Here is a 16,529-nt window from a genome sequence, read left to right as displayed (position 1 = left end):
AAAAAAAAAATCCTCCCTGTCGGGGATTTGAACCGCAGACTCCAGTGTGACAGAACTGTGCTACTTGCTTCTCTGCTCTCAAATCATTGTATAAATGAATCATCTTTGACAGCGTAGAAGAGTTGTTCCGTCACTGGGGCCTCACTCAGTAAGTTTATTTTGGGCTAAAACATAGGGCACATTTGATTCGTTGTGATCTTGGAGTGATCTTTCTTCTGGTGATTGCATACCTGCCAACCTGAACGGTCAATTTAAGCGTTTGTGTCCATTTTGGGTTGGTTTTTTTTTTTTGCATAAAAATAAATATTTCCTGAAAACCCTATAATTCAGTTTTATTTTGTTTTTGTTTTTTTTATAGCTGGAAGAGAGACAAAAACCAAAGAAATCACTTTCCGATCTCCGCTGTTCATTTTTTCTTTGTTTTGGTTTATTCATGTTAGAAAACATACACATTTTATGGAATCAAATGTAAATCTCTCTATTATAGCTATATCACAGACATCTCCTGATTACCACAATGTACAGAGCCAGCTTTGTAAACATGCAACAAAAATGTGTTTGTTTTTTTTCAATAGAGACAGATAAAATGACACAACCCAGTTGGAGGAAGAGGATGAGGAGGTTCAACGGTAGGTGAAGTATAAGAAGAATTACGATCGTGATAATGATGGGAGGGCGAATGAGCGCAGGTTGGACGAATCCTGTTATCATGGCAGGGTGAACGTGAAGACCGAAGGTAAATGTCTGGAGTCAATATTTTATCAAGTCAAAGAGTCTTTACTGATATTTTGGGAGTTAAAGATATTCACTGGGTGATATTCTATATCTCAGGATAGGAACTACTACAAAGGACTAGGTGTTATTTCACAGCAAGGGCTAAGAGCTTAAACCAGTGATAACGTAGTGACAGGAACTATCTGTTATACCAGCCCAGCCAACGTTTTCTGTACCATGGACCGGTCGACTGGTACCAGCCGTTATTGCGAACCAGTATTACCACTATCATTAAATTTCCAAAATAAAACATATTTTATATGAGACTTCTATATGGACTTTATCAAATGCTTTTTAAACTGATGCGGGCCATACAAAAGGACTTGGTGGGCCACATCTGTCTCCCGGGCCTTGAGTTTGACACGTGCCTTAGTTAAGCGGTACTCAACCTTTTTCGTACCATGGACCGGTCGACTGGTTTCGGCTATTACTGCGGACCACTAATACCGCTCCATCCTTAAAGGATCATTCAATTTTCAAAATAAAAGACTTTTGACCTCTGTTAGTATCAGAGTCTGAATGACCTGTTGTTTTGAAACATTGTCAGATTATCTTTGAATGAAAAAAGTAAAGGGATATGACTGGATTCTTTTGGAATGAAGTTAATTTTTTCACAGTGTCCCACTGTCGCCCAGTAGAAAATTACCTACGGACCAGCAACGATCCCCGGACCGGGGGTTGGGAACCTTGTGTTACGCTACAATTTATGCTTTTAGCTGCAGAACACCATCTGTTTGTAAAGACTTAGGTGATAAGTGATTTCCTACATGTAAAATGGAATCTAGCACTTTGTAAATAGTAAATGTTAAATTAACATTATTTCGCTGTGAATAATAACAACACATGACAAATATCTAGAACAAGAACAAATGCCTCCGTTAGCGGTTAGCATGGCTTATCACTTAGAGGACAGTTAAATCTTGTCGTGTTTCCTTTAATAGCTTCTCAAAGGCCTGTGTTTTTCCAGTTTTGTAATGCCGTGAACAGGGAGCAGAAACCCTCTCTGTGTTAATCAATAACTGCCTCCCCAGTGATTATTGGACCGTGTTTATCATCTTTATCTCTACTGTACAGGGGAACTAAAGAAATAATGAGGTGGTTATGATAAAAAAATGTCCTGACCAGCCTTGCCTTCCCGATGCAGTACTGTGATTGATGTGCTCGCTACTATTTCATAATCTTTTTTTTTTTTTTCGCTCCCTCCTTTTCTCCCTTCCTCTTCCTGTGTCCAGTTCATTGCATTATCAACCCCACAGGGGTATGTTCCAACGCCTGCGTTAAAGTCAAAGAGAAAAAAACAAAATGGCAACATGCACTGAACCGGGACAGATCAGACTGAGGTACTCGTGGTTCACTTCACCCTCACGCAGCAGTGTTTTCACTTCAGAAAAACAAAAGCACATATTTAGTGGTTTTTTTCATTTCAAGAGAAAAAAAAAGAGAGAGAGAGAGAGTGAGAGAGAGAGAGAGAGCAGTGTTGGAGTCGTCACAGCAAAGACTCAAACCTGTGACCTTTTGCTTTAAATACTAGAAGAATGGTTCGCCTCCACATTAATGGGATTCCAGGGCTGTGTTTGTGACTTTGGGGTCAGATATGATCCTCATTTAGAACTTGGACATATTTTTTGGCAGACATAGCAACGGGATCTAGTAACGGGACGAAGACCGAAGAACACTTTCATTGAACGTTTAAACAAAATCTGTAGTCGATTTTTCTTGCAGGTCAAAGAAGAAGAAGCCGTCTTTTTGGATACTGGATCGAGAAAGGTAACAAAGTGCCTGGGAATTCTGACCCTGAGTGAAACCATTAGCAGCTACTGGTTGGTCCACTTCCTGTTGAGTACTAGCGGGGGGACAACAGTGACGTCAGACACAGAGAATGAGTAACCAGCTGATTCTCCGAAGCCTTGACGCGGGAAAAATAAGTCCTTTTCTTTTAAATGTGAAACTTTTTGACCAAATGACGTGAAGTGGAAGTTGTTTTTAAGTCTTTTCAATAACATTTTCCTTTAGGTTCCTTTTTAAACAGACGGGAAGGATCATTACAGAGCTTAAGATAGTTGGTCAGATTCTCAGAACAATATGATTCTCAGAGTTCCTTGTACTAAACCGTAGACTCTTTAGGTCCCTCTCTCACTGCGTTCTTACAGCCGTAGAGCCACTTTATGACACGGGCGTTCCTCTCAATGATGGACACGCCGGACGGCAGCTGTTCTGCCAGTTCCTCCTCGAACAGTCCATCCCCAGAATGTCTGGAGAACTCGCTAACCTCCGAGCCCAAGCCTGCGTCTCCACCTACGCTGCGGAGAGCGAGCGATAGAGTGTCTATCGAGCTAGCTCCGGAGAGGAAGTTCTCCCGGCCCAGGCGTTCGACCATGTCCATATCCAGACCACAGAAATCAAAGAAGTGTTCCTTTTGCGATAAAGCTACGGTGTAGTGCAAATGCAGGTCCGACATGGAACGACGAAGCTCCCCGAATGGTCTTCTTGGTCCTGGAGGAGGAGACGCCCTTTTCCAAGGGTCATTCTCGTCAGTAGTGTGAATGATCTGTTTTTCCTTGGTGTTGTTAGGCTCTTGCCTGATACCGTTTGTACATCCATTTTTAATCCTTTCAAGGGTACAGTTAAATCCAGGAGTGGAAAAAGTGTTGTGCTCCTGATCGGTTTTACTCGATCGTCTACTCTGTACGAAACCGTCCGTCGTGTCCTTGTCGTTGGTCCATGACATGCGGGAGTCTTCATCCTGTGACGGCGCCTTTTCTTCACCAATCACCATCTTCTGAATCCTTTCGTTCTTCTCCCTCATGGATCCTTGAAAGAGGCGACGGACAAAGTTGTATCCCTTCAGCTCTGCGTTGTTGTTGTCCTCTTCGGCAGAACCGGGGGTTTTAAACTCTTTCTTCTGTATGTACATGACAAGGGAGTCTGGTCTCAGCATACGTTTGCCCGTGCTCCTCCTAAGCACCGGAGCGCTGTGAGGAGCCACAAAGGTTCTCGCACAAGGAGTCCTGGGACTGGAAGGTAGTGAGTTCTTCATGTTGCTACTGTGGGTGTCGAGTGAGGTCCGCCTGTTCTCCTTTCTGGAGTCCTCATTTTCATTCTCATCCCGCGAAGTGACGGAGCCGGAGATGGTGGAAAAGGGAGTGTCGAGTGATCCATGCAGAGAGAACACATTTCGACGAAGTTGCGGTGGTGGTGTGGCGCAGGGAACCAGGACCGGGTCCTGCTTGGTGTTGATGACCTTCTGGCTCTTCACGTACTTTGCCTTGTCGGCCTCCAACCTTTCCACCGCACTGACGGAGCGGCCATGGCCGCCTCCATCGATCTGCCGGCGAAGGTAGTCGGGGCCCTTGTTGAGGAGCCTCAGTGGAGATGGAGATCCAATCGGAGTAAGGGGCTTCATGCTGACTCAGCGATGTAGGAAAGGCATCAAAACTGTCCCAGCAGTTTCTACCGAGATGGAGCTGTTGGAGAAACGCCACCGGGGCCTTTTTTTTTTTGGTTTCGACAGTCTGCCCTGGGTTAAAAGATGAATTTGACGAACCCACAGAATTCAAATTTTGTTGTGATTTTCTCTTCTTTGTTTTCTGTGGATTTCTGCAGTCCAGCTCTGCCTTTCTAACACCAGACGATCTGGCGCACACAGCATTTACTGAGACATGTGGAAAGAAAGGTTGGCCGCCTGTGAAGTGCTTTTCCTGTCAGCCAAAACGCCGCCCAAATCCGATGCCCTCCTCCGCCCTCAGTCCTGGGTCAAAAATAGCACTTGAAAGGGTTTTCTCTTTCCTCCCCCCACTTTTGACTTCCTTCTCACTCTTTTTTATCTCCCAATGACACCCTTCACTGTTGGTCTTCGCACTGACAGCTGCCAGCAGAATTTGGATGTAATGGCCTCAAATATTTGTTCTGTGCTTGCAGCCTGAGGGACGGCGGGTCAGGGCTTTTTATTGTGCGGTGAACCCAACGTGGTTGACTTGACCTGTGGGTGGCCAGCACTGACGCTCAGGGTTTGTTGATGGACGGATGAAGGTGGGGATGTAGACCTTGTTCTTGTCCTTACCTCACATGGGTGGAAACCTGACCGAAAAACAGATAAAAAGTGTTTTTAGATTGAGACAGAAAGAGAAACACTTCTTTTTAAAAGCTAGCCCCTGGTAAATTGAATCTGGGTTATTCCTAGGGCAAAGTTTACAGTACATTTTGTTGAGTTCAACCAATAGAATTTGATTTTAAATTTTACAATTATCATACAATATGTATGGGAACTTTTTGCCCTTCTTTATGGCTCCCAGGTGTAAGTCAGACTCTTCTGATTTATGTTTTTATGTCCTAGATCAGGGGTGTCAACCCCATTTTCACCAGGGTTTCTGCAAATGATTATTATTTATTCAAGTTACAAATATTTTAATTGCTGTGTAATAAAACAAAATATTTTCTTTTATCATGACATATCGGGCCAAATTTGGACCCCGGGCCTTGAGTTTGACACACGTGTCCTAGATTATGATGTTACCACTGTGTTAGCGTAGCTGAGGGACATACAGTAGGTACTGATGTACAGTATGTGAATTCCAAACCCGTGTATAGAATTTTTGTCAGGCTCTCACTTCTACACTTGTCTCGAGGGACATTTTGCAAATCATCCGTTCCAAAGTTCTTTCCTGGAGTAAAAGCACCAGGAAGACTGACAAATGAACGTGTCACGGCTTTAAAAACAGCCCATTTGCAAAAGTAAACCACCCCTTTAATGTAACTTAATTGTTATCTTTCCTGTACAGTAAGGACTTAATGAAAGACCAAGAGAAACAATGCATTTCCGAGCAGACAGGATGCTGACAGTGTCTGCGTCCATTTAGTCCGATAGCGTTCATACGTTACGTCGCTGACGTCTAACTAAAAAATAAAAAAAAATAAAAAAAATGTTATTGACACTGATAAAACAGTCTTAGATATTTCCCACCATCACAGCTGTTTCACCGACTGGAGAGGAGACTGTCACGTCTTCATTTACTGAGGAACGTGAGCAGCTCCTGAGGCTGACCTCTGTTGAAGCTTCAAACTCACGTCTGAAACTGAACACTGTACTGCAGCCTCCTGTACAACACACACACACACACACACACACACACAACCGTGCACATGCACGACACACACTGACTGTCTGGAGGTAATAACTTTTTCATTGTCGCACTTTAACGGCTTGTTTTTCACTTTACAACCACAACTAAAATGTATAAGGATAAATACAGAAGTTTTATGTGACGCTTTGAAATCCTCACGTTTAGGATTTAATGCACTTATAAAAAAAAAAATACATTTATAAACTGTTAGTTAAGAAAATGAAATTAAAATCCATACAGGCTGCTTTTATGGATTTATTTTACTTTATATTTACTGGTTTTTTTTTTGTCTGTTTTTTTGTTGATTTGCTGCTGATTTTGGGCTTCACATTTTACCTTATTTTTGTTTGTTTGTTTTTTCGTTTTTTTAAATTATTTTACACTATCCAAATAAAATACAATAAAATTATTATGTATTTTTTAATATTTTACAATTTTGGTTGCCTAGCAGCTAAATGTTCGTATTTTGTTTGTGAGCTACAGGAGCGTAGCTGGACATTTTTATAGAGATATTTGCAAAGATTAGCCATTGTTTCAAAGCGGCATTAATAGGCATGGTCACATGGGATTTTAAGGGACTATTTCACATGTTTCTGCTGCTAATTCTCGACTCTGAGGAGTATATATATGTGATCATTTTCAAGAGCTGCTAATTCTCGACTCTGAGGAGTATGTGATCATTTTGAAGGCCTTGGAAGGTCAAGGGGACGGCCAGTGTCTATAAGCGGAGACGCTCCAGTCCAGCAAGTATTTATATCTGGTAAACGTCCACAGTTATCATGTTTCTATGCATTTGTCTGTGTATGTATACTCTACATGTCACTGTGCAGAGTTTAAAGGGTCTCCTTTGTGTTCTGCACCTACAGGGACTCCAGGTGTGGGTGGGTGGACGGGGGCTTGTGAGAATAGTTTTAAAGAAGTCAACCTCGCTGAGATTAGACAGATACAGACCTCACTATTCCCCTCAGGCTGTTTGGAAATCTGTTTTTGTTTACATTCAAAAAGGGAGGAACAAAAAGTATATTAGTATCAGGAGAGTTGACCAAGAACTTTCACAACTTTTGTGTCCGCATAAAGATTTTGCTCTTTGTGCTCCTTACTCCTTACAGATGTACCGTATCAAAACATGGACTAATTCCTCAACCCAATACTCCGCAATGGCTTTACACTTTAAAGAACTGTGCGATGGGTAGCACATATTAGCATATAAGTGGTTACAAACTACATCAGTTTAACATCCTTAAATAAATCATCAGAAAATTAGCTATATCGCTGCATATGCTAATGATTCTCTTTGGTTTTGTCTCTCTTTTTGTTTTGTTAAGAATCTAAAAGGGTTTTTTTATTGAAAGATAGAAATGGGTGACACTTTGTTTACTGGAATCAGTTATATATTTCCTAATGTAATGCATGAAATGATATGAAAGCTCTGCTTACTTTCTGTTGTTTTTTAATATTATTTTCTTCATGAATCAATCAATAAAAGGGAAATAAATCTGGGTTTAATTATTATCCCGCTTGGTTGTCTCACTTGGGTTTGGATTATTATCCCGCTTGGTTGTCTCACTTTGGTTTGGAAATCTAGATATCTAGCTAGCTAGATATCTGGATATAGAGATATACAGATGGATGGATAGATGGATAGATGGATAGATAGATAGATAGATAGATAGACAGATAGATAGACAGTCAGATAGATAGATAGATAGACAGATAGATAGACAGTCAGATAGATAGATAGATAGACAGATAGATAGACAGACAGATAGATAGATAGATAGACAGATAGATAGACAGACAGATAGATAGATATTAATCCCTCTGGAGTTACAACCATGAACACAAACAAGTTTAAAAACGTTTCTATAAAGTTGTAAACAGCTAGATAGATAGATAGATAGATAGATACATATTAATCCCTCTGGAGTTACAAACAAGTTAAAAAACTTTTCTATAAAGTTGTAAACAGTTAAACACAGGAGACCTGAAATAGGAACTGTGCCATACATTGTGTGTCAAAAAACACAGACCACTAAGATAATAACTCAATAACTATATCCTGTGGGAACAGATTGTTCCGGAAGAAAGGTGTCTGAATAATATATATATCCTATACTGTAACCCTCACCCCAGGTCCCTCCTCATTTTTCCACCCTTTTTCTCTCTTTTATAATCCCTGCCCTCTGACCTTCCTCTCCCTCCTCCACACCTGTTGTCAGACGTTGTCCCGGGAATGTTGACTTAAACAATGCTGGACTTTCCCGAACTCTGACATCTGGAAAAACGTAGTAAGCGGCTGTCTCCCTCACTTGTGGGTTAATTTATAGTTCCGTGTGGTTTGACGAGCCTGTTCTATGAGGGCTGTGTGTAGAATGAACGAAAGTCAAGTAAAAATAGGTTTCACCTTCTGGGGAGTTCAGTGGCAGCAGAGGTCAAGTGAACGCCGGGCCCTAAAGAAAACACATTTGTCCTGTATTTACAAAACGTTTGCTCTGACGGAATTCTCTCTAGGACACGTTGGGTGTATGTTATTTTGCTGCTTCACTCTCTTTTCAGTGCAAAAACATACAAACGCTTGAATCATAACAGGCCTCCAGCCACTAGGTGGCAGCAACTCATACAGTGGTTATCATACAGATACAAATATATACTGTATCCTATTAGGTTCTCAATAGTATTTCAATTCACGGGGGTGTGGGTCTGGGGGGAGAGGGGAGGCAAAATGATTGAGAACCACCGACATAGATAGTCACCGCATACCTAGAATATATATGGGACCAAATTTTTGCAGATTTTCCGAACACTTAATTTCTGATTCTGATATCAACCGATACTGATGTACATTTCCCCCTAAAACTGCGGTAAACATATCGGGACCCAATCAGCCAGGGGTGTCAAACATACTAGTGATCATCATGCTAGGGGGGTTCAATCCAGCTAACGATAAGGATTCTTGCAGATATTACATAATGATGCTAATATCGGGCTGATAATATCGGTCGGCTGACGTCCCTCCTTTTTAGGATTTGTTCTTTACTGACACTTTTGACCATTATTTTACATAAACAAACACACGGTCAAAATCACTAACCCAAAGATCAGCAGATAAAAGCGTGAGAACACTTACGCTACAACACAATAGCATTAGCTCCATTGAAGAGAATTAGTCAAATTAGCCAGCACCACTTCTCCCCTGTCATCTGGAGGCCTGTGAAACCTTTTAAGGCTGCAGGCCTTTTCTTCTATATCTTCTTCATCTTTCACTGCAGGTCATCATTAACCTGTAAGGCCTCTCCTCTCTCTCATTAACACTGGGAACATACACCCAAACATGCACCGCCCCCTTCCTCACAAACACCGAAGTGCGTCTCCTGTAACAGCCCAGGGCTCCTCTCATGTCTCCTCCTGTTTCCCTTCCATTCTCACACTAGTCCTCACTTCCTGTCACCTTCACACAGTATCTATTAGCTTTTGATTAGCCTATTTTTTTTGACTACCTCTTGGTTTTAATCTTAGAGTTTTTATCATTTATTGGTAACATCTGAACTGACAAGATTATATAATATATTGGTTATTTTATTATCCTAATGTAAACCAATGTGCTACTAAAACATGACCTAAAGATTAGCAAATTTTTGCTTATATATATGTGGTTGCATCAAAGCTTTCAAAATAAAATTACCTATATTATAAAATATACGGTAGTTTAGACTGCACATTTCTACTCAGGTTTTGCCAAGGTTGATTAAGTACATAACAGAAATATTTAAGGCTCACTGTGTATTTATATTTATAGTCAGTGTATATTTATATTTTCATATGTATATTCATTGTATATTGTTTAGAAGAATTTATTATTATTTATGTATTTTCGTATTCTGTATGTTTACTGTCGCTTGATTGTTGATTGACCGACTCAAATTGTGTCTGCTAAATGTATTGTAATGTATTGTAATATATTTTATATATTTAAATAACATGTTTTTTATTACATTGCACATTCACATTTTTCATTAGAAAGCATAAACTGGTTAAACTAAATCTGAAGGTAAGAGAGTCTCTGTCCCTTTAAATTGTTCCTGTGAATGACTTGATTGATAGTTTTGCATTGACTCACTTATATGACTGATCATCTCAAGGTTCATTCCTGGGTTGAAAAATGACTAAAAACAGTAGATGGAAAAAAGGACTGACTGGAGTCTGAACTGATGTGACGATCAGATTATTGTGTTAAATGTCTGACCTCTCTGTCCAACAATGTGCATCTCTCTGGTTTTAATTAAAACGTCTCCGTCTGACTGCTCCTGTCCTTAGTCCCTTTACTCTGCCTTGTTGCTGTGTGTGTGAGCATTAGTTAAGTCCAGCCTGCAGGCCAGATTTAACAATGTGGCCCCATACGACTCAACAGGAACCAGATGTTTATGAACCCAGGAGCATCAGGACTCTCACGACCTGACAATGGGACTTTTTATCGCATCAGGACTCTCACGACCTGACAATGTGACTTTTTATCACTATTACTATTATACATTATTATTATTATTATTATTATTATTATTATTATTATTATTATTATTATTATTATTATTATTATTATTATTATTATTATTATTATTATTATTATTATTATTATTATTATTATTATTATTATTATTATTATTATTATTATTATTATTATTATTATTATTATTATTATTATTATTATTATTATTATTATTATTATTATTATTATTAATGTTACTGTAACTACATCAGATATTCAACCATTGGAATTGCTTTTCATTGGCTAACATTCAGTATCTAAAATAAGGACTACTAAAATCAGAATATAGACTGGTCTTTTCCAGGACTTCTATTTGACCAGGTGTGGACAAACATTTTGACTCGCGGGCCACAATTGGTCCTAAAATTGAACAGGGGGCCTGGTCAGGAGCAGATAGATGGAGGGTTCGTAATCATTTTCTACGCCATCTATTGGGGAAACGTAGGTATTGAAAGGAAAAGGCAGAAGTATAATGATAATAACAACAATACTAACAAATTATGTCATTTGGAAAGGTTTGGCGGGCCTGATTAAAAAGCTGAACGGGCCTCATCCAGCCCCCGGGCCTTAGTTTGCCCATGCTTGTATTAAAGCAAAGAACTAAGTTCACCGACGTACACCAGAAACAGCCAGAAACAACATCCTCTTTTTTACTTTAGCGCCTCCTCTCTTCATATCCACCACTCCGTGTCGTCACCTGATCCCTCTCACCACATGTTCTCCTTAACGTCTTCTCACCTGCTACTCATCTACTCATCACTTCAACCGCGAGACTCCTGCCGTACAGTTGAAAATAAGGTTAAAGTAACACCAGTGTGCAGAGAGGAATCACTTCATTTAAACTCCGTCTCTTTATGGATCAGAAGCTAAAAGGAACTTCCGGCGTCAGTGATGTTTCCACTTCCCACGAGGGCTGCATAAATCCACACGGAGAGACCACCTTTGAAGTTCTCAAGAGTTGGAGTTCACCTGTCACATCCGTCTTCTGGCAGATGAAAAGCATGTGCTGCCCTCCCTGTCAGATAACTGTCCATGAAAAATGTCTCTCTTTTTTTTAGGCTTGTCTCATTTCTAAACATCGACATCTGGCTGTAGAATCAGCGAAAACGACAGTGACAAACGTATGTTTTCTATCCACCTTTAAACATTAACCAAAGATTCATTCACGCAGTGACAGAAGCGTCAGTGAACGTGAACCATCTGCTGCTATTAATGCCAAATTTTGTCTCATTTAGCTTGTACAGAAGGTATAATGTTTTGTTTTTAGCATCTATAGCGTTTGGTGTCAACGCAGCATTTATACTTTAGCTCCTGTTAGCCTACTGAGCTGCAGTCACCGACTTTCTCCGCATTTGCGAGCAGCAGCCGAGATGTGGCAGATACCTGGTCAAGTAGCACCTCCCTGATTGCTAACAGGACAAGCTATAACCTCTGCTGCCATTCTTTTGTCATTCAAAGCAAGTCATGACAACAGCAGCTAACGACCGTTAGCCACAGAGCAGAGGAGCTCAGTGTGAGCCCAGACTGAGATGACGGTGATAAGGCACGTACTGTCGGCACACAGCGACCTGGTAAAGATTATTTTTAGCCAAACAGGGTCAACAGTGAAGTGTGAGAGGGAAAAAGATCATATTTAACACCAGAAAGTTCAATATGCTTATGTTAGCATTTATGCTACGAGCCTCAAAACAAACCGCTACATCTAGAAATCTAGGATTAAATGACGGGTTCCAGTCGGCCAATTAGAAAAAATCAAAATAATGTTATTGTGTGTGAACTAAAAAAGCATTAGATATTGTTACATTGTTATCACTAGCTGCTCCTTTATTTTATTTAGTTCTGCAAAGTTTATAGTTCTGGATATCAGGTTATAAACAGTGTAGCAAACTCACACACTTGCATTTATTCCTGCGTTTAGTTCTGACCTAAAGTAAAGGCAACATTTACTGGTTGGCCTGCAAGATAAACATCAATTGTTTTTAAGTTTGGACAAAGGAACTTTATGCTTATTTTACTTTTTTTCAGTTTATTTATTTTAACAGAATGAAAGGATGATTGCTTGGTGCATGTTTACAAAGGTTAACTATAACCTGAACCTGCTGCTACGGTCCTCTCCGAATGACATCAGTGTTGGTGAGTGAAGAGTTGTGAGGAAATCCATTCCCATACAATTACTCTTCAAAAACACCTTAAATATCTTTAAAAATCCATTCGAATGGAGATGCATTTACACCAGATGTTCTTTACAGGAACTAGGATTTTTTTTGGCTTTTGTTTACCATAAGAATCTCTACCAGAAACTAGAATTAGTACCAGGAAATATTTTTGTTTAAAATAAATAGGTATAGTAGGAAAGACATATGTTATTATCCGGAAAGTACTAACAATCATGGATTGTATGACTTAAGGTTTTGAAAGGTATAATATAAAAACAAAGAATATTTGTGTAGCGAGTTGAGAGCAGTGAGGAGACGCAGGCACCAATTCAATATGGACTTCTCAAATAATGGGGCGGGTCCCCCAGGGGGGCGCGGTGAGGTGCCTGAGGGGCTTCCAATGGAATATGGCATGCATATGGACATAAGTGTACCACTGCTTTAATGCATGAATTTTAACAAGCCTCCAGTCACTAGGTGGCAGTAACTCATACATATGTTGAGTTACTGGTTGATACCGGTGTAGAACTAAACATCTGGCTGTGGTCCAGAGAGATGTCTGAGAGATCAGTGTCAGCTCAGGACATTCCCAATTCTAGACTGCCTGAGGGAAGAGTTGCATTTGGGTCAAACTTTGTGAAATCCTGAATTAAAAGAAATACAAAAAATTGTGCTTAAACCACCAAGAGAAACATGTCAGAGCCCAAGCAACAACTCTTATATTTTTTTAATCGTCTTGCATTTTGTCCCCTAAATGCTTTTTAGGACCTGACAGCCTCCTTTTGGTCACAGTTCAGCAGACTCACGGCAGCTGATGACTGTAACCAGTCCTGACAATCACTCCGGGCCTGCTCAGACTGTGTGAACAATTACTTGTGACCGCCTTTAACTGCTCGCGCTCACAGCTGTCGCGGGCTCAGGGGAAAGTGTCAGGAGACGCAGGTCTATCAGATCGTGTTTTACGGTTCCGTCGTCCGCCATGAATAATGGATTTTATTTATGAGTCCAGAGAGAAGAGAGAGTGCTGGCCTCGTTAGCTTTATTGGTCAGTGCACATGCAACGACATACCCACACTGAAGTAAATCAAGGGCTCTCAAAGACAAACGAGCTGAGGGCCACTGATGACATCACCATTGTATTGGTCGGTCAATACAATAAAACCCCCAGATATATTAAAAAAGGTTGTTTTTATTTTATATAAATATTGTGATACCACTGTGCAAACAGTTAGTACACATATTTTTTTTATTAGTTTCAGTTGTTACTGCGGACCAGTAATATCTCACCATCGTTATTCAGCCGTTACTGTGGACCAGTAATATCTCACCATCGTTGAAGCATCATTTCATTTTCAAAAATCAAACCTCTTTCAGACTTTCTTCTGTTAGTATCAGAGTCTGAAAGACCTGTTGTTTGAAAACATTGTCAGATTATCTTTGAATGAAGAAAGTAAAGGGACATGACTGGATTCTTTTGGAATTAAGTAAATTAGAAAAACAGTAAAGGGATATGACTGGATTCTTTTGCAATTAAGTAAATTAGAAAAACGGAAGTACATTTTTTCACTGTGTCCCACTGCAGCCCGGAACTGAAGTACATTTTTTTACTGTGTCCCACCAAATAACCTATGGACTGGCACCGGTCCCCGAACCAGGGGTTGGGAAACTCTAAATTAAAGAAACCTAAGATATTGTTGACCTCTAGTCGTGGGACAACAAGGAGTTTGAGACTCCTGCTGTAACCCGTCCATGGGCAGAAGTGGGAGCTTTTAAGACCAGGGGATTTTTTTTTGGTGCTCAAAACACCACAGTCATCCAGGTGGGACTTGACCCATGACCCGTGACCCGTGATCCTCCTCTTACCACTACTGTGTCATGTCTACTACAAAGATTGCAGGACGTCAATATTCACTACTCACTTGCTTTCTCTTTTATCGTATTGAAAAATCTGACCTACTTCCCTAGTGCTTATTTTCAAATTATTTATAAATATAGTTTTCCTGTCCAGTCCAGTGTAACAGCTGTCTGTGTGTGTAACCTGCTCATTTTGAAAAAAAAAAAAAAAGTGGGCCTTTGCTCGTGAAATTATGACTCTCGTGAAAATGATTCCATGCTGCAGTGTTTACCAAGCCGAGGGAAATAGCAGCTCGGTTCACAGATGTCAGTTACTGTACAGCGTCAATTTAGTTGTTTGCTACGGAGGATCTGTGACTTCAAACCTCCCTCTCTTATTCGGGACCCTTCTCAATTTAACGGCAGCGTGACGAACGCAGGTAGCAGCTAAGGCTACACTGTGTTAGAGTTATGTTCCGTATTCTCTCTGTGTGAGAGTATACGTTTGAAGTTTCACTGCCTTGTCGAAACATCTAAAACACACACTCAAAGTTCAACGCGGTGCCAGGAGGTGAATGATGTCATCAACACGACACATTTCCCTCTAATTAGGAATAAAAGCTTCCTGCAGTGACTTCAGGCACCTTCTCTAACCGAGATAACGTTCAACTCAACAGATGTTTGGTTTTTTTTTTTACCATGCTCCACAGGAAAGATACATTTTATTTTGACTTTTTTTGTTGCCATTTTTAATAAACACTGCTCTGACTCTGGTTGTTGTTTAATAAAAAAAATCCTGATGCAATCACCAATGTCGCCGCGGGCCACATCGGCCAGGGAACAATCTAAATTATACTTAATTAATGATGTCAGTCCCACTGTCACCACCTCAGACTGGAGTAAAAAAGAGGAGACATGAGCCTCGGGGCTATGCTCTAAGACGGGAGAAGGAGGAAGGGGAGGGGGAGGAGGAGGAGGAGGAGGAGGAGGAGGAGGCATTAATGTCTGCTGTGCTGCACTCGGCATCAAACACAGATGAAGCCACTGCAAAGACAGCTGGGAAAATAAAAAGCAGCCAAGAGAAAGAGTTTTGTTTGTGGCCGTTTCACACTGTAATTTTCCGCCGTGGCGACAGACGGAGTTCGAACACGTGCCTGTTGTGACACAAGGTTTATGAGGAGTGTGACTCATTTGGGTGAGGACTTTAAAAAAAAAAAAAATTCTCGAAAGTCACGCTGCTCGGAATCCACTCCACTGTGATGATGTTTAATGTCGTAAATGTTTCACGGTGAGAACTGCGTCATGCGGACGTGTCATCGAACATCATACGAGGCAAACATAAGGCCCGCGGGCCAAAACGGGCCCATTGCGGCGTTCGATCCGGCCCACTTGAGGAATTTAGAAAGTGAAATAAAAAAATGCACAAATACTTCATGTCATTATATTTCATTTAAGATGAATATTTTCTAATATACTTGTGCTTATTTGCATAAAAACGAAGGGGAAAAACATGGACTTTTTGTTATTTAAAGGTAATTATGTTGTGATTGTACTGGTCCGGCCCACTTGACATCTAATCAGGCTGCATGTGGCCCCTGAACCTGAATGACTTTGACACTGCTTCAGACCCTTGACGAATCTGCGGTCATGGTTTATCTGGTCCACATAGTGCTTAAAGGAAAACAGTTCTCACAAGGCACCAGAAACATCAACAACCAGGTACCTCAGATGTGCCTTTCCAGTGCAGTGAACCAGTACCTGGCACTAATACTCCTTCCACTGCGCCCCACTTTTCACCTGTCCAACAACGCAGCCGGTAGCGTCGCTGCTTCAGCTAATTCACCTTTTCCACACCATCTGCAGGACGCTCACCTCTGAAGCTGTGGGAGAGTGTGTTTATGAGACACGTGTGGTCTGTTTAGTCTGGCTGTAAAACTGTTTACGCTTCTGATCCCGCAGCGATCCCATCTCCGAGTCAGACACAGACATTAAATACAGCACAGAAAGACCGAGAGGTGGAGGTGATGTCGCTGGCGCTAGTGGGAGTAGTTAGGGGGGTAAAGGTGGAGTCAACCCCCGGGGGCTGTGTATGCATGAGTGCTG

General features: G+C 40.8%; 1 protein-coding gene across 2 annotated transcripts in view; it reads right to left on the bottom strand.

The window, feature by feature from the left end:
- Positions 1–421: 421 nt before the first annotated feature.
- Positions 422–16,529, bottom strand: part of fam110d (family with sequence similarity 110 member D) — a 19,568-nt gene continuing 3,460 nt past the window's right edge. For both annotated transcript variants that reach the window (XM_025061758.1, XM_008324225.3), the window contains exon 2: positions 422–4,851. In XM_025061758.1, coding sequence (XP_024917526.1) covers positions 2,879–4,177 — 1,299 coding nt within the window. In that variant the 5' untranslated portion in view covers positions 4,178–4,851 and the 3' untranslated portion in view covers positions 422–2,878. The remainder of the gene's footprint in view (positions 4,852–16,529) is intronic.

The sequence above is a fragment of the Cynoglossus semilaevis genome, chromosome 13 (genome assembly GCF_000523025.1).
Source record: "Cynoglossus semilaevis isolate Cse_v1.0 chromosome 13, Cse_v1.0, whole genome shotgun sequence".
NCBI classification, from domain to species: domain Eukaryota; kingdom Metazoa; phylum Chordata; class Actinopteri; order Pleuronectiformes; family Cynoglossidae; genus Cynoglossus; species Cynoglossus semilaevis.
The sequence above is the reverse complement of the archived record's forward strand: the minus strand, read 5'-3'. Positions and strand labels throughout refer to the sequence as shown.